Source organism: Mesoplodon bidens (genome assembly GCF_964165515.1).
Source record: "Mesoplodon bidens genome assembly, chromosome: 6".
Taxonomy (NCBI): domain Eukaryota; kingdom Metazoa; phylum Chordata; class Mammalia; order Artiodactyla; family Ziphiidae; genus Mesoplodon; species Mesoplodon bidens.
In genome coordinates, this window is record NC_138162.1 from 45,849,283 (window position 1) to 45,867,647 (window position 18,365).

At 40.6% G+C, this 18,365-nt stretch overlaps 1 protein-coding gene across 9 annotated transcripts in view; it reads left to right on the top strand.

The window, feature by feature from the left end:
• Positions 1–18,365, top strand: part of UBAP2 (ubiquitin associated protein 2) — a 131,697-nt gene that overhangs the window by 33,771 nt on the left and 79,561 nt on the right. For all 9 annotated transcript variants that reach the window (XM_081236202.1, XM_081236194.1, XM_081236193.1 and 6 more), the window contains exon 2: positions 7,261–7,400. In XM_081236202.1, coding sequence (XP_081092328.1) covers positions 7,302–7,400 — 99 coding nt within the window. In that variant the 5' untranslated portion in view covers positions 7,261–7,301. The remainder of the gene's footprint in view (positions 1–7,260; positions 7,401–18,365) is intronic.

An 18,365-nucleotide genomic window follows, 5' to 3' on the forward strand; every position in this document is an offset into this window, starting at 1 on the left:
CCATTATAGGTTATTACAAGATATTGAATATAGTTCCCTGTGCTATACAGTAAATCCTTGTTGCTTAACTATTTTATGTATAGTGGTGTGTATCTGTTAATTCCATATTCCTAATTTATTGATATCTTCCCCCTACTTATCCTTTGGTAACCATAAGTTTGTTTTCTGTGTCTGTGTGTCTGTTTCTGTTTTGTAAGTAAGTTCATTTGTATTATTTTTTAGATTCTGCATATAGGTGATATCATATATTTGTCTTTGGCTTCACTCAGTATGATAATTTCTAAGGTGCATCCATGTTGTTACAAATGACAATATTTCATTTTTTTCATGGCTGAGTAATATTCCATTGAAGTACATAATTTTTTATATGCCACATTTAGGCCAGTTGATTCAAGCAGATATTTGTAGGGCATAGATGGTTAGTCTATTTCTAATTCATGCTCTTAAGTGTGGTTCAGAGGGGAGAATGTATACGTTTTCCTGCTAATTATATTCACCTAAAACAGCAGACTCTTTTAACATTACAATTAGTTGATTGGGTTTGTACCATCTCAGCAGATCTTGATAACAGTCAGTTTCTTCAGAAAGGATATAAGTAGTATGTTGATTAAATACTAAGTGTAAGTTTATTGAGGGTCAGAGTTTTCCCCTAATTGTTCCTTTGGGAACAAAGCAGGTGCCTTTTGTTTTTAAGGGAGAACAGAGCCCATTAAAAAAGTGTGAATTTTATGATGTTGTTTAATGACCAAATTAGCAGTTATAGTTTTAAATTTTGCTTGATCCAGGGATACCCTTAAGCTTTAAGTACAGTTTAGAGCTCTACTGAATTCTTAGAGCAGGGTTTTTGGCCTGGGCATCCATCCATGGGCATTGAGGAGGTGGAGTGGGTTGTTCATGGATGGGTTTTGGGGGAAGGTGGGGGAGAGATGAGATATAATCCTTCTGAAATTTCAGGCAGAAATTTCTGTGGATATGCCTTTTTCTGAGGGAGGGGGGTCCATAGTTTTCTTCAAATTGTCTAAGTACTTAATGGCCCAAAAGGTTGAGTCACCATATTATATTAGAATGAAACACATGTTTAATGACAAACATTACTTTAAAGTGTTATTTTTACCTTTAATGAGGTTGTGAATCTGGCATCCAGGGTTGTAATAAACTGGAGAGAGAACATTCTTTAGGAAGGGATGTTTTCAAATATGTATTGAAGCTTAATGCTTGTGAGAAAGGCCCCAGTGTTAGAGGTAGATACGAGCAGCTCTTCACCTGGCGACATCATCCGTGACTTAAGTGGACTCTTTCTAGTTTGAAACTCAAGTTCTTTTTATTTTGTGGGATATTTCAGCAAATGATCTGTTCATCTTAACCCAATTCTACCTTGATTTTCATTTAAGTTGTGATCCTGAATTTTTGACAGTCTAGTTGATTTCATGGTAATATGTGGATTAGTGCCACTAGAAGGTCAAGATTTCTGCTTTCAGTTGGGATCCTCCATATCACTTTTATGTTCTTTTTACTTCTTTTAGCTTCCTCTCATATTCAGCTTAGTAGCAGTTAAAACCTTTGCCATTTTCTTACATTCCTTCACCCCCCACTCGTCTAGTATGCATTCTCTGCAGGTGTTTTGTCTCTTTTACTAAAAAAGTAAAGACAAATACAACCGACTCCATTGTCTGTGTCTCCTAATCTCCTAAAAATTTACCTGCTGCCATACCTGCCCTTTATTCTGTTGGCCTGAGGAGAGGGCACTCTCTTCCTGTCCAAGTGAATCGTTTTTCTTTATAGCTGTCTCAATTTAATGCCTCTCAATTATCTCCTCTTCAGCTTATAGTTAGGCCTCTTTTGTTTAGTAAATATATGTTAACTAATTAAGCACACACCATGTGTTAGGCCCTGGAAGAACAAAAGCGACAGGACAGATGTAATCACTGTCCTCATGGGGCTTACAGTGTATTAGAATTGCTCAATGTACCTCATCCTGACAAAATTCTGCTTTGATGCTCTGTATCTCTTTCTAGCTACCACCTCTTGCAAGTATTATTAGTTTACTGCCACTCTCCCTCACTCACCTTGGCTTTTTCCACACCACTGTTTCAAAGCTGTATTGGCAGTGATCACCAGTGACCTCCTAGTTGTGGAGTTCCAATGGACCTTCGATTCAAGCAGTGATTTAAAATTCCTGAAAATATAAAAGGGTTTACTTTGATGTTATTTTAAATGTTCATGTTGTTCAGCATTGCTATTTTTCTGAGTGTATATGACTGTCAGGAAAAGTTAGGGAGATGGTAAGTTGTGCTAAAGATCAGCTACAAATTATGGTGTCTCTAGCCATACGTCTTGTGTTTTGGAGACTGCAGTGTCTACAGCTGGATGTTGTGTGGCTTGTTTTCATAATTAAGAGTTTTGTCTCCTCCATCCTGGCCTCTTGCTACTGTTTTGCTAGTTTAGGATTATGAAGGCAACAGTTATTTTGTAATTTAGTACCTGGTTTGGTTTGTAGGCTCTGTACCCTAGGAAATAAGCGATTGGGACTTAACTATATTACATCTCATTGGTCTGTGTAGAACCTTTTCGGGTTTTATTTCCGATCCTTAAAATGGGGATTATGCCAAATTCTATAGAGTGTTGAGGATTACAGGGAGAAATTTATGTAAAACATTCAGCTTGATGCTCAGCACATCATAAATTTAAATATAAAGTTGCTGTAATCATATAAGCATTACAGTTGAGCTGTGTTGCCTTTTATGGGGAAAAATAATTGTTTTGGTTTTTTTCCCACAGTTGCTTAGGTTTCTACCTACCCACCACTGATTAAACGCTATACTTTTTCTTCTTTTTTTAAAAAATAAATTTATTTATTTAAATTTTGTTTGCATTGTGTCTTCATTGCTGAGTGTGGGCTTTTTCTAGTTGCGGCAAGCGGGGGCTCCTCTTCATTGCGGAGCATGGGCCCTAGGCGCATGGGCTTCAGCAGTTGTGGCTCGCAGGCTCTAGAGCACAGGCTCAGTAGTTGTGGCACACGGGCTTAGTTGCTCCGCAGCATGTGGGATCTTCCCGGACTAGGGCTCGAACCCGTGTCCCCTGCATTGGCAGGTGGATTCTTAACCACTGTGCCACCAGGGAAGTCCCTATACTTTTTCATATGTGTAAATTAACTTCTTCAGATGGTCAAGAACATTTTCTTGGAGGCGTCTCTTTGGTATCCCTCTATTTTCCTGCTCTGATTAGATTTGGTTGCTCTGTAGGCCTCCTGTCAGCTGTCAGCAGTCAAGATGTCATCTTGATATTTTTTGACTGTCATTTGGGGGAGCCTCCTGTCTCCTGTGTGAGACACCCTTGTCATCCCCCAGTTCTTGGCAATCTCTGATCTGCTTTCTTTCTTTAGTTTTGTCTTTTCCAGAATGTCATAAAAATTGCATCATACAGTAGGCAGCCTTTTAAGTCTGGCTTCTTTGATCTAGCATAATGCATTTGAGATTCATTCATGTTGTTCAGTAGTTGATTCCTTTTCATTCATGAGTAATATTCAGCTGTATGGTTATGCTACATTTACTCACTCTTTGAAGGACAGTTGGTGTATTTACAGTTTTGGGAGACTGTGAATAAAGGCGCTATGACTATTCATATTATTTTCGAGAAAAGTGGCCTATGGCTATCCCAAGCTACAAGGGAGGCTGAGGAAGTATTTAGCTTTTCACCCTCTTTGCAAGAGGACTGCAAGGGAAAAATACGTCGTAAATGGATTTTGGTAGGTAATTTGTGGTGTCAGTTGCAAACGGCCTCTTCTTGGTTTGCTGTTTTAGAGGTTTTGTTTATTCCAGGAGCTTCCTGAGTTTATGAGGTATTGTATGTGTGAACTCAACTTGTTTCTGTGTTCACGTTGATTGGAATTTTTGCTGAGTATAGAATTCTAGGTTGGAAATTCAACTCTTAAGGCATTGCTGCACTGTTTTTTAAATTGGGGTAAAATATACATAACAAAAATTATCACTTTAACAATTTTTATTTTATTTTTGGCTGCATCGGGTCTTTGTTGCTGCACACAGGCTTCCTCTAGTTGCAGCAAGCGGGGGCTACTCTTCATTGTGGTGCGCGGGCCTCTCGTTGCGGTGGCTTCCCTTGTTGCGGAGCACGGGCTCTAGGGCGCGTGGGCTCAGTAGTTGTAGCTCGTGGGCTCTAGAGCACAGGCTCAGTAGTTGTGGCACATGGGCTTAGTTGCTCCACAGCATCTTCCCGGACCAGGGCTTGAACCTTTGTCCCCTGCATTGGCAGGCGGATTCTTAACCAACAGGGAAGTCCCTAACCATTTTTAAAGTGTACTTTTTTGTGGCATTAAGTACATTCACGTGGTTTTGTGACCATCCATCTTCGGAAGTTTTTATGTTTCTTCCTCAGTGGAAACTCCATACCCAGTAAACAGTAACTCCCCATTTCCGCATGCTCCCAGCCTCTGGTAACCACTACTCAACTTTGCCTGTGAAATTGACTATTCCAAGTAACTCATATAAGTAGAGTCATAGGGTATTTGTCCTTTTGTGCCTGGCTTATTTTACTTAGTATAATGTCCTCAAGGTTCATGCATGTTTGTTGCATGCGTCAGAAATTCCTCCCTTTTTAAGGCTAAATAACATTCCTTTGTATGTGTATACACCATATATGCTTATCCTTTCATCTATAGATAGAAACTTGGGTTGCTTCCACTTTTTAGCTACTGTGATTAATACTGCTGTGAACATGGGTGTACAACTATCTCTTTGAGACCCTACTTTTAATTTTTTTGGGTGTATACCCAGAAGTGGAATTACTGAATTGACAGTAATTCTACTTCTGATTTTTTTTCTTTTTTTTTTTAATTTTATTTTATTTTTTAAATTTTTTCTGATTTTTTCTGATTTTTTTTCTTGAGGACCTACCATACTGGTTTTCTGTAGTGGCTGCACCAGTTTACATTCCTACCAGTGGTATTCAAGGACTCCAGTTTCTCTGCATCTTCTCCAAAACGTATTTTCTATTTTTAATTTGTTTATCATAATAGCTATCCTACTGGGTGTGAAGTGTATTTTGTTGTTATAATCGTGTTTTGATGGCATATTATATTTAGTTATATGCTTGGCACTTAGTAGCTCTTCAATAAGTGTTGAGTAAATAAAGGAAAATTAGTCATTTTTGTCTGTTTGGAAGGTTTATTGTTTATAAGTGGTTTTTGCCTTAAGGTATAGCTTGCTCCTAGACATCACATCCTTTAAAAAAATTTTATTTATTTATTTATTTATTTTTGGCTGCATTGGGTCTTAGTTGAGGCACATGGGATCTTTTGTTGCGGTGCACAGGCTTAGTTGCCCCACAGCCTGTGGGATCTTAGTTCCCTGACCAGAGATCGAACCTGTGTCCCCTGCTTTGGAAGGTTGGATTCTTAACCACTGGGCCACCAGGGGAGTCCCCTAGACATCACATTTTGAATTACATTATTGCCGGTAAAATCCAGGCTGGGCATAACGTCACCTTTGGGTTCAAATACTAACTGCAAATGGGAAGAGGCAGATAAAACTACATGTAGTACGGGGTTCCCCAACCCCCAGGCCACAGACTGGTCCTGGTCCGTGGCCTGTTAGGAACTGGGTTGCGCAGCAAGAGGTGAGCAGCGAGTGAGTGAGCGAAGCTTCATCTGTATTTACAGCCGCTCCCCATCGCTTGCATTACCACCTGAGCTCTGCCTCCTGTCAGATCAGCGGTGGCATTAGATTCTCACAGGAGCGCAAACCCTACTGTGCATTGTGCATGTGAGGGATCTAGGTTGCACACTCCTTATGAGAATCTAATGCCTGATGATCTGAGGTTGAGCTGAGGTGGTGATGCTAGCGCTGGGGAACGGCTGCAAATACAGATAATCATCAGCAGAGAGGTTTGACTGCACAGAGACCATAATAAATCAGTTGCTTGCAGACTCCTGTCAAAACCCTATGTGTGAGTGGCAAGTGAAAACAAGCTCAGGGCTCCCACTGATTCTGCATTATGGTGAGTTGTGTAGTTATTTCATTATATATTATAGTGTAATAATAGTAGAAATAAAGTGCCCAATAAGTGTAATGCGCTTGAATCATCCCAAAACCATCCCATCAACACACCCGCCCACCATCCACCGTCTGTGGAAAAATTGTCTTCCAGGAAAATGGTCCCTGGTGCCAAAAAGGTTGGGGACCACTGATGTAGTAGTAACTACATACACTTGTCTCTTGGTATCTGCACAGGATTGGTTCTAGGACCTCCCTCAGATACCAAAATTTGTGGATGCTCATGTCCCTTATAGAAATGGCATAATAGGGACATCCCTGGTGGTCCAGTGGTTAAGACTCTGTGCTTCCATTGCATGGGGCACGGGTTCTATCCCTGGTTGGGGAACGAAGATTCCGAATGCCACATGGCATGGCCAAAAAAAAAAAAGGAAAAAAGAAATGGCATGATATTTCTTGAATATAACCTATACACATCCTCCTGTATACTTTAAATCATCTCTAGGACTTCCCTGGTGGCAGTAGTTAAGAATCCTCCTGCCAGTGCAGGGGTCACAGGTTCGATCCCTCTTCCGGGAAGATCCCACATGCCGAGGAGCAGCTAAGCTCGTGGGCCACAACTACTGAGCCTGCGCTCTAGAGCCCACGAGCCACAACTACTGAGTCTGCGTGCCACAATTACTGAAGCCTGCGCACCTAGAGCCCGTGCTCCACAACAAGAGAAGCCACCGCTATGAGAAGCCCATGCACCACAACTAGGGAAAGCAACGAAGACCCAACGCAGCCAAAAATAAATAAATAAATTTAAAAAAAGGGAAATCATCTCTAGATTACTTATAATACCTAAAATAATGTAAATGCTATATAAATAGTTGCGATAGTGTGGCAGACTCAAAGTTTTGCTTTTTGAAACTTTCTGAAAAAATTTTTTTCTAATATTTTGCGTGGTTGGTTGAATCTGGATACAGAGGACTGGTTATATAATGGTAAAATAATTGCTGGTTAAAATTGGTGATATTTGATATTTTTGTTTAAAATTGCTATAATCATAAACCATAGGCGTTTAGACTGCTTTAGTAAATTGGCTTAAGAGCTACCAGGAAAATCTAAAATCCTAATGGTTTGTTTCTTGAGAATTTGCATCCTAGAGAACCTTTATGTTTTATCTCAAATTTCTTCCTTATCCCTGAATTTTATCCTTGTAGTTTTCTATAATCTGGAAGTTTTGCTTACTGTGTCTGCTTTCTTTCAGATTTTCTATTTTGTGCATACATTATTTTGTATATACTGTATATGATGACTTCGGTGAGCAGTGACCGGCCCAGAGGTGCTCGGGAAAAGCCACAGATTTCAGCGACACAGGCAACACAACTACAGAAACAAGTGGTACAGGTAAGTTTTTGTGGACTTCTTGTTTTCTTTGTTTAAAATTACAGAAATTAAGGGGGCACATGTGCTTTAATGTTTTCTTTTTTAGGAAACCTGGGATTTTGAAACTTGTTTTTAAAAAGTAGGTAGTATATAATAGGAAAGAGTAGATACTGATTCAGGTAACGTGGGATGTTGTTTCTTAACTATTTAATCCTGAACTTTTTCCTCCTACCTGTTAGCACCTAGGCCATCTCCTTTTCTTTATTATTATTATTAAAATTTTTTTTATTTATTTGGCTGGGCCTGGTCTTAGTTGTGGCTAGCTGGCTCTTAGTTGCGGCATGCAGGATCTAGTTCCCGATCAGAGGTCGAACCCAGGCCCCCCTGCATTGGGAGCGTGGAGTCTTAACCACTGGACCACCAGGGAAGTCCCTTCTTTTCTTTATTATTAATCTAGGTGTGTCCCTGGAATGTAATGTGAAAATCCCAAGTCCCAAGTATATGGAGAAGTAATACTCTGAAGTAGAGAAATATCTGAATTATAAAAGTTTTTAAAAATGTTTTATTTATTTATTTTTGGCTGCGTTTGGTCTTCGTTGCTGCGCGCGGGCTTTCTCTAGTTGTGGCGAGAGGGGGCTACTCTTTGTTGCAGTGCGTGGGCTTCTCATTGCAGTGGCTTCTCCTGTTGCAGAGCAAGGGCTCTAGGCACGCGGGCTTTAGTAGTTGCAGCTTGAAGGCTCAGTAGTTGTGGCTCGCAGGCTCTAGAGCACAGGCTTAGTAGTGTGGCACACGGGCTTAGTTGCTCTGCGGGATGTGGGATCTTCCCTGACCTGGGCTCGAACCCATGTCCCCTGAATTGACAGGCGGATTCTTAACCACTGCGCCACCTGGGAAGTCCCTGAATTATACAATTTTAAAAAGCTGCCTTTTCTGGGACTTCCTTGGTGGTCTAGTGGTTAAGACTCTGCACTTCCACTGCATGGGGTGTGGGTTCGATACCTGTTCTGGGAACTAAGATCCCACATGCTGCATGGTGTGGCCAAACAAACAAACAAACAAACAAAACCTTCCTTTTCTTTCATGCATCGTTACCTAAGAAGAGTGCTTTAATCTTAGAAAGGCTTTTTTTTTTTTTAATTAATTAATTAATTTTTGGCTGCGTTGGGTCTTCGTTGCTGCGCGCGGGCTTTCTCTAGTTGTGGTGAGCAGCGGGGGCTACTCTTTGTGGTGCGTGGGCTCCTCATTGTGGTGGCTTCTCTTGTTGCGGAGCACAGGCTCTAGGCATGCGGGCTTCAGTAGTTGTAGCGCACGGACTCAGTAGTTGTGGCACACGGGCTTAGTTGCTCCGCGGCCTGTGGGATCTTACTGGACCAGGGCTCGAACCCGTGTCCCCTGCATCGGCAGGCGGATTCGCAACCACTGCGCCACCAGGGAAGCCCTATAGGTACTTTTTTTAACAAGTTCCCTGTTGTTGTTAAGGGACATAGAAGATGGAGTCAACTCAGTGGTTGCATCATATCTTCCAGTATAAGGTTAGCCTTGTATTTTGCTGCTATCAACAAACATCTTTTATTTGGTGTTTGCTCCTAAATACACTTACCCTGATAGGTATTTATTCACAACTGACCAAGAAAGACTGGCTATTGTGGGAAAAATTTGGACTTTTTGTATGGAGTAGGCCTTCCCTGTATAGATGAATGCTTAAGAAAATGTTTGTTTCATGAATAGCCTAAATACAAGTTACGAGTAATCATAGGTACAATCCTGCTACAATCAAATATAAATTAAAACATTTTATTTTGTTATTTATCAAATCAGTAAAGATTAAATATTAAAAGTGAATTGTTGGGAATGTAAACTGTCTCCATCTTCCACCCAAATAAAATCCTTGGAATGATTTCCAGAGAATCAAAGTCTCCAGAATGGAGGAAGGAGGGCTCCCTTCCTGCCAAGTGTTGTCCCTAATCGTTTATCCATTGGCCCTTTGGGGATGGCTCATTTTATATAATTAGAAGAAAAAAGCTGCCCACTGAGCTTTGAGAAGGATTCCTAGACCCTTAGATTTCTGATTTTCCTTGTAAAAAAAAAAGTTTTGTGAGAATTTCTCAAAGGAGTATTAGTAAAATTGTCCATGTTCATTTATCCATTAACCCCATTCTGGGAAGTACTTCCTAAGGAAGCAACCTGAAATTGGGGGTGGGGTGTGTGTGCTTCATTCCACAAGATGCTTATCGCCCAATTCTAAATGTGTAATGGTAGCGGTGTACTGCGATACCCTATGGAGGTAGCAGGATGTAAGAGAAAAACCGCTGAGCTCTTTTGAATCTGAATAAACCTGGGTTTGGGACCTAAGTTTACCACTTTACCAATTAGATGTATTACTTAAGTCTCTTTGAACCTCAGTTTAAAAAGAAAAAATGCTTGGAGAGTTAGAGAAAAGTTTCAAGAGTAGTATCCATAATTCCCGAATATCCTTCTTCCAGATCCCCCCAGATTTAACATATTTACCATGTTTACTAATTTATCCTTTTCTCTGTCCTTCTACAAAGGAGAAACTACGCACAGCTTTTCCCCTGAACCTTTGGAGAATAAGTTGCAGATATGGTGCATCTTTACCCCTAAATACTTTAGTGTGTATATTTTAAAAAACGAGGATCTTATTTTACGTAATCACAGTACAGTTATCAAAAATCAAGATATCAGCTCATCTAATGTAACCTGTGCATTGTATTCATATTTTCCGGATTGTCCCAATAGTGTCCTTTTTAGCTAATTAAGTCCTTGATCATACATTGTATTCAGGTGTCAATTCTTTTTAGTCTCTTTTTTTTAAATAAATTTATTTATATATTTATTTTATTTATTTGGCTGTGTTGGGTGTTTGTTGCTGTGCGTGGGCTTACTCTAGTTGCAGGGAGCGGGGGCTACACTTCGTGGGCTTTCTTTAGTTGCAGCAAGCAGGGGCTACGCTTTGTTGCAGTGTGTGGGCTTCTCATTGCGGTGGCTTCTCTTGTTGCGGAGCACGGGCTCTAGGCGCACGGGCTTCAGTAGTTGTGGCACGTGGGCTCTAGATCGCAGGCTCAGTAGTTGTGGCTCATGGGCTTAGTTGCCCTGCTGCATGTGGGATCTTCCTGGACCAGGGCTCGAACCTGTGTCCCCTGCATTGGCAGGTGGATTCTTAAGCACTGCGCCACCAGGGAAGTCCCTTTTTTAGTCTCTTTTAATGTGGTCTCCATTTCATGACATTGATGTATTTGAAGAATATAGGCCATTTATTTTGTAGAATGTCTCCCAATTTCAGGTTGTGTGATATTTCCTCATGATGAGAGGGGGGTTATGCATTTTTGGTAGACATACCACAGAAATGATGATCTTTTTTTAAAATTAATTTAATTTTGGCTGCGTTGGGTCTTCGTTGCTGTGTGTGAACTTTTCTATAGTTGCAGCGAGCGGGGGCTGCTCTTCGTTGTGGTGCGTGGGCTTCTCATTGTGGTGGCTTCTCTTGTTGTGGAGCACGGGCTATAGGGCGTGCGGGCTCAGTGGTTTTGGTGCACGGGCTTAGTTGCTCCGTGGCACGTGGGATCTTCCCAGACCAGGGCTCGAACCCATGTCCCCTGTATTGGCAGGCAGATTCTTAACCACTGCGCCACCAGGGAAGTCCTAATGATCTGTTCTTAATGCATCATATTATGACGTATAGGACATAGGTTTGTCTTATAAACTCGTAATCAGTTTTGTCATTTGATTATCTAGTATAATGTGGGGAGATAAAAAACTCTGGTTTTTAAAAATGTAAAATGAAGTATGGTAATATTGAACTTAAAAATAAAAGTTATTTTATGAGCAAAAATGGGCTTATTTGGGAATAGCAGAGAATTGCAATTCAGAGCAAGCAGGCCATGGCAAAAACCATAGGCAAGGGACTTCCTTGGTGGTCCAGTGGTAGAAAATCTGCCTTCCTATGCAGGGGATGCGGGTTTGATCCCTGGTCTGGGAACTAAGATCCCACATGCCACGGGGCAACTGAGCCCGCATGCTGCAAACTACAGAGCCCACGTGCTCTGGAGCCCGCGCCACAATCAGAGAAGAGAAAGCCCTCATGCCATAACTAGAGAGAAGCCCGCGCACCGCAATGAAGAGCCCACGCGCCGCAGTGAAAGATCCCGCATGCCTCAACGAAGATCCTGCGTGCCACAAGTAAGACCCGACACAGCCAAAAAAATAAAGAAAAACAAAACAAAAACAACCAAGGGCGAGTCCCAGGAACAGGAACCTTATTTTATAGAGAAAGAGGAAGTTGGGAAGGGTTGTTTGGAGCAAGTCCATTAGAGAAAAGTGAGGTTCAGGGTAATAAGGGTTTCCCATTAGCTGAGTTGCTGGAGTAGTTGATTTCTTGTAGGGATGCAGTGTACATATTTTCCCAATGGGGCCTGCAATGATAGCTTTTCCTGTAATTGACCTCTAGTGGTACTGCATGAGAGCTTCCCCTTCTGGCCTCCTGATTCCATTTCAGCGAGGTTTCCCATTATTATTCTCACAATATTTACTTTGCAGGATGGTTGGAAGGAATTAGAAATTGCATAAGTTGTGTTCAGGAAATGGGAGCTTTTATTGTATATTCCACATAAGTTATGAAGTGATTATAATATTTGAACTTTTGATGGAAAAGGCCCGGTTATTGAAAGGACCCAATATTATAGCACAACTGTTAAAACATTTAAGAAAAAAGACTAGTAGGCTATATTAATAATGCTTATCTTTGGATGGTGGGCATAAGGATGATTAAAACCAAAAATTCCTACTTCATTAAATTTTCCAAATTTACTGGGTGACAGATCCATACAAAACATTTGGCTCCACTAGAAAAGCTATGAACACATTCTTCATTGTGAAAGTAGCTTTAGCTCCTATGAGCCAAGTGAATGAAAGAGAGATCCAGAGAAAGAGAGTTAGTAATGCTATTTTTCTTGGCAAGAATTTTTTTCCACTTGACAGTTGTATGGTGGATGTCACTAATGTTTGTTGTAGGGGAGGGTGTATAACCTTGTTAACTTACCCCTTGATTCTGCTTTTTCCTCTGATTTCACAAGCTGTACAGATCTCTTGACACATTCTAGAGCTCAGCCTGACAACTTGCCTATCATACTCTAATTTGTTTGGTGCTTTGTTTTTCCAACCTTTAAAGTAATTTTCTCTGGACTAGGTCAGTCAGCAAAGGAAAAAAATATTTAAAGTTCTGATTTAACACGTTTTATGATTCATCACTGTGCTATGCTAGTATAGCAATACTGTACTTGTTAAACCACTGTCAAGTGCATCAGCTGTGCTTTCAGAAGTTATGTCTAGATGGTCTGTAATCTCTTAGGAATAAAACAGAGGATATCACTGAAGGGAAATGCAAAGAATCACAGTATTTAAGCTGAAAAAGCTAAGTCTGAATAAATTAGTAATTGGTATTTACCTTACATATGGTAATGAATAGTGACTTCACGGTTAGAAATAGTGGGCGCAACAGAAGCAGCCGCATAGCACAGGGAGATCAACTCGGTGCTTTGTGACCAGCTAGAGGGGTGGGATAGGGAGGGTGGGAGGGAGACACAAGAGGGAGGAGATATGGGGATGTATGTTTATGTATAGCTGATTCACTTTGTTATAAAGCAGAAACTAACACACCATTGTAAAGCAATTATACTCCAATAAAGATGTTAAAAAAATAAAATAAAATGAAAATAAATATGTAGAAGCCCTAGACTGTTGTCTACAGCAAAATGCTGTTGGTAATAACTATTCAGCTTATAATCTTTACTGGAAGTCTGTCAACTTGAGTGTTTTTCTTATTAATATTTTATAAGATAATAGAACTGGGGCGCTTTCTTTGTTTCTGTAACTTGTATACATTTAGGAAGCACAGGCAATTCTCTGGCAGTTTTTAAGTTTAAATATTGCTGCCTTTAGAGCTATTATTGTAGTTATCTTCCCCTTTGCCCTATTACTTTTTTTTCCTTTTTTTTTTTTTTGCGGTACGCGGGCCTCTCACTGTTGTGGCCTCTCCCGTTGCGGAGCACAGGCTCCGGACGCACAGGCTCAGCGGCCATGGCTCACAGGCCTAGCTGCTCCGCAGCATGTCGGATCTTCCTGGACCGGGGCACGAACCCGTGTCCCCTGCATCGGCAGGCGGACTCTCAACCACTGCGCCACCAGGGAAGCCCTGACCTATTACTTTTAATTGATCCTACATCCCTTTTCAGAAAGATATTACAGCCAGAGTCCCTGGCTTTGGTGTATCTTATACCCTGTGAAATTCCTTTTTTGTTTCTGTTTTTGCTTTTTGCGGTACGCGGGCCTCTCACCGTTGTGGCCTCTCCCGTTGCGGAGCACAGGCTCCGGATGCACAGGCTCAGCAGCCATGGCTCATGGGCCCAGCCGCTCCGCGGCATGTGGATCTTCCCAGACCAGGGCACGAACCCGTGTCCCCTGCATCGGCAGGCAGACTCTCAACCACTGTGCCACCAGGGAAGCCCTGCCCTATTACTTTTAATTGAAACTACATCCCTTTTCAGAAAGATATTACAGCCAGAGTCCCTGGCTTTGGTATATCTTACACTCTGAAATTTCTATATGCCATATTTTCTGTGTGAGAATTCTTGAACCAGGCACATTCTGCTAATAAACATCATACAGTGAGTGAGTGAATTTCTACAACTGGTTTGCAGTTCACTTTCTTGGATTTTTTCCCATTTATTATATATATGTGTGTGTGTGTGTGTGTGTGTGTATTTTTTTAATTGAAGTACAGTTGATTTACACATTGTTAGTTTCATGTGTACAGCAGAGTGATTCAGTTTTATATATATATATATTTTTTCAGATTATTGTCCATTGTATGTTATTATATCAAATACAGTTCCCTTTTTCTTGCAGTAAATCCTTGTTGCTTAACTATTTTCTGTAGAGTAGTTTGTATCTGTTAATCCCATACTCCTCTAATTTATCCCTCCTCTGCTTTCTTTCCCCTTTGGTAACTATAAGTTTGTTTTCTATGTCTGTGAGTCTGTTTCTGTTTTGTATATCGATTCATTGCTATTATTTTTTATTTTACTGGTTGATTGACTGATTTATTGATTGATTGCTGCACTGCGTGGCATGCGGAACTTCCCTGATCAGGGATTGAACCCACACCTCCTGCAGTGGAAGTGTGGAGTCTTAACAGCTGGACCACCAGGGAAGTCTGGTATTATTTTTTAGATTCCATATATAAGTGATATCATATAATACTTGTCTTTCTCTGTCTTTGTTTATATTTTTTATTTTAGCTCCTGTTTAACATCTGTGTTTTCCCCTTCTTTTCCTTTGCTTCTCCCTCCCTTCCTTCCTCCCTCCCTCCCTCCCTCCCTCCCTCCCTCTTTCCCTTCCTCTCTCCCTCCCTCCCTCCCTTCCTTCCTCCCTCCCTCTCTCCCTCCCTTCCTCCCTCCCTCTCTCCCTCCCTTCCTCCCTTCCTCCCTTCCTTCATTCTTCGTTGGGTCTTCATTGCTGCATGTGGTCTTTAGTTGCAGCAAGTGGGGGCTACTCTTTGTTGCTGTGTGCGGGCTTCTCATTGCTGTGGCTTCTCTTGTTGTGGAGCACAGGCTCTACGTGCGTGGGCTTCAGTAGTTGTGGCACATGGGCTCAGTAGTTGTGGCTCGCGGGCTCTAGAGCGCAGGCTCAGTAGTTGTGGTGCATGGGCTTAGCTGCTCCACGGCATGTGGGATCTTCCTGGACCAGGGATCGAACTTGTGTCCTCTGCATTGGCAGGCGGATTCTTAAGCACTGCGCCACCAGGGAAGTTCCTTGCCCTTTCTTTTTGACCTTCTTCCAGACCTCTTTTTCTGATCTGAAATTTTTCCCCCCTAACATTTTATTATGAAAATGTTCAGATATAACAAGAAGCTGAAAGAGTTGTACAGCAAACATCCATACACTCACAGTTACCTTTTTTGCTGTATTTGTTTTACCACATCTGACTAGCTATCCATCATGCTATCTTATTTTTTTTTGATGCATTTCAAAGTGAAGACATCAATATACTTTACCCATGAACACTTTAGCTTATATATCATTAACTAGAGTTTAATATTTATCTAGGTTTCTCTTTCTTTTATATGTGAAATTTACATACAGACATTCTGTGTATCTGATCATTTTTTGTAGGATGCATATACTTCTGTAGCCCAGTCTCCTATCAAGATACAGAATATCACCCTCATCCCAGAAAGTTCTGCTCATTTTATTTTTCAGAAACATAATTTTTATTTTATATTTATTAATTATTTGTTTATTAATTTTGGCTGTGCTGGGTCTGAGTTGTAGCATGCGTGATCTTTAGTTACGGCATGCTGGCTCTAGTTGCGGCATGCGAACTCTTAGTTGCAGCATGTGGGATCTAGTTCCCTGACCAGGGATCGAACTCAGGCCCCCTACATGGGGAGTGCAGAGTCTTACCTACTGGACCACTGGGGAAGTCCCTTATTTTATTTTCTTGGTACAGACACCTGCTTTAGAGTTCTGGTGATTTTCTTAATGTACCGTTGACTGCTTTCCACCTTGCCCGGAACTCTCATTTCCATCTTTCTCTGCGCCTCTTTTCATTTGATTCTCGAAGGTTTCCTATGACTAATGCAGACTGGGTTCTCCCAGTTCTTGTACATGTTGTAGTCGCTTTTCTCAGTCTTCAAATGTAAAGTGACAGAAGAAACATCTCCTTTTACATTCCTTCCTTCTTGTGGCCACACTAGCCTAGACTGTCAAGACTGCATTCTTAGACTGTTCAAATAGCTTCTTCCCTTGTTGGGAGGCAGCATGATTGATATACTGGATACTACACACCTCTGGTAGTTAGGAGGTTTGTGCCAGTAACACCCAGCATAAAGCGTGAGTAAATTACTTAGGGGCACAGTATGGAGTTGAACTGTGTTACTACCTCTTAAGATCTTTCTAGCGATAAAACAGAAGCTCTACTTTATGATTTAATAATTTTTATAATAGGAACTTTTTGATTTTATAGAAAGATAATGCTTCATGGATGAATAGTTTCATGATGGTTATTTACCAAATTGCTGTTGGCCCTATCCTGTATAATACTTTTAATGTGTTTTTCTCAAGTTTTGGCATTTTTCTGAGAGACAGAGTGTGTGTCTGTGTGTGCTAATATTTTAAAGCTGTAAGAATTAGTTCATGCATATATTCTACTTTCCTTGCTTAATTGCCTAAGAACTTTCCCTGTCTAATTGCATTGATCAGACTCTTCAGTACAAATGGCTGGAACAGACATCCTTATTTTGTTCTTGATCTTAGGAGGAAAGCTTTCAGTTGTCTTTCACCATTAAGTAGAATGTTAAATTGTAGGTTTTTTAAGTTGACTTTATTAGGTTGAGGAAGTTCCCTTCTATTTCTGATTTGTTGGGGTTTTTTTTGTTTGTTTATCCTAAAAGGGTATTGGATCTTATCAAATTCTTTTTCTGTGTCTACTGAAATAATTGTGGGTTTTGTCTGTTATTCTACTAATATGGTATATTACGTTAAGATGTTAAACAACCTTGCGTTCTTAGGATAAACTTAACTTGGTCATGGTACATATTGGTAAGTTGCTGGTATGGTAAGGTTTGCTAGGATTTTGTGGGGGGATATTTTTCTCTAGTTGTCTTTTCTTGTGATGTCTTTGCTTTTGGTATCAGGGTAATACTGGCCACATAGAATGAGTTAGAAAATGTTCCCTTCTCTATTTTTTCGGGAAAGTTTGTGAAAAATTGGTGATTGATGTTCTTTCATTGTTTGGTAGAATTTACCAGTGAAGCTATCTGGGCCTGGGTTTTTCTTTCTGGGAACTTCTTTGATGACGAATTCAATCACTTGTTAACAGATTTTCAGTTCTTCTTGAGTCAGTTTCAGTAGTTTGTGTCTTTTTAGGAATTTGCCTTTTTAGACAAAATTGTTGATTTTTGTCTCGGTTGTCCAGCTTGATGGCATACACTTGTTCATGGTTATTTTCTTATAATCCTTTTTATTCCTCTAAAGTTTGTAGTGATGTTCCCTATTTCATTCCTAATTTTAATAACTTGAGGCTTCTCTCTCTTTTCTTGGTTGTTCTAACTAAAAGGTTTGTCAATTTTGTTGATTTTTCTCTTCTTTATTTCATTTATTTCTACTGTAGTTTCTATTATTTCTTTCTTTAAAAAACTGTTTTGGAATTAGTGTTTTGGAAGATTTGCCGAAAAGTTGGAAAATGATACAGAGGTCTCTACAACATTTACCAATCTTCCCTTAATGCTAACATTTTATATCAAATGTTGGCAAACTTTTCCCAGAAAGGGTCAGATGGCAAGTATTTTATGCTCTGCGGGCCACACACAATCTCTGTTGCATGTTCCTTCTTTGTTTTTGTTTTATTACAACATTTTTTAAAAAATTTATTTATGTTTGGCTGTGTTCGGTCTTAGTTGCAGCACGCAGGGCATGAGGGATATTTTGTTGCAGCACGCAGGTTCTTCAGTGTGGCGTGCGGGCTTCTCTCTAGTTGTGGCTTGTGGGTTTTCTCTAGTTGAGGTGCGTAGGCTCCAGAGTGCGTGGGCTCTGTAGTTTGCGACATGCAGGCTCTCTAGTTGAGGCGCCTGAGCTCAGTAGTTGTGGCGTGCGGGCTTAGTTGCCCTATGGCATGTGGGATCTTAGTTCCCCGACCAGGGATCGAACCCGTGTCCCTTGCATTGGAAGGCAGATTCTTTACCACTGGACCACCAGGGAAGTCCCTACAACATTTAAAAAATTTTAAAACCTTTCTTAGCTGGCACACCATACAAAAATCAGATCTTAGGCTATAGTTTACTAACTTCTGTCTTATATAATTATTTGTCAAGAGTAAGATAATAACATTGGCACAATATTATTAAATTAATACAGTCTTCATTTGGGTTTCCCTGGTTTTTCCACTAAGGTCTCTCTTCTTTCTTGTTTTAA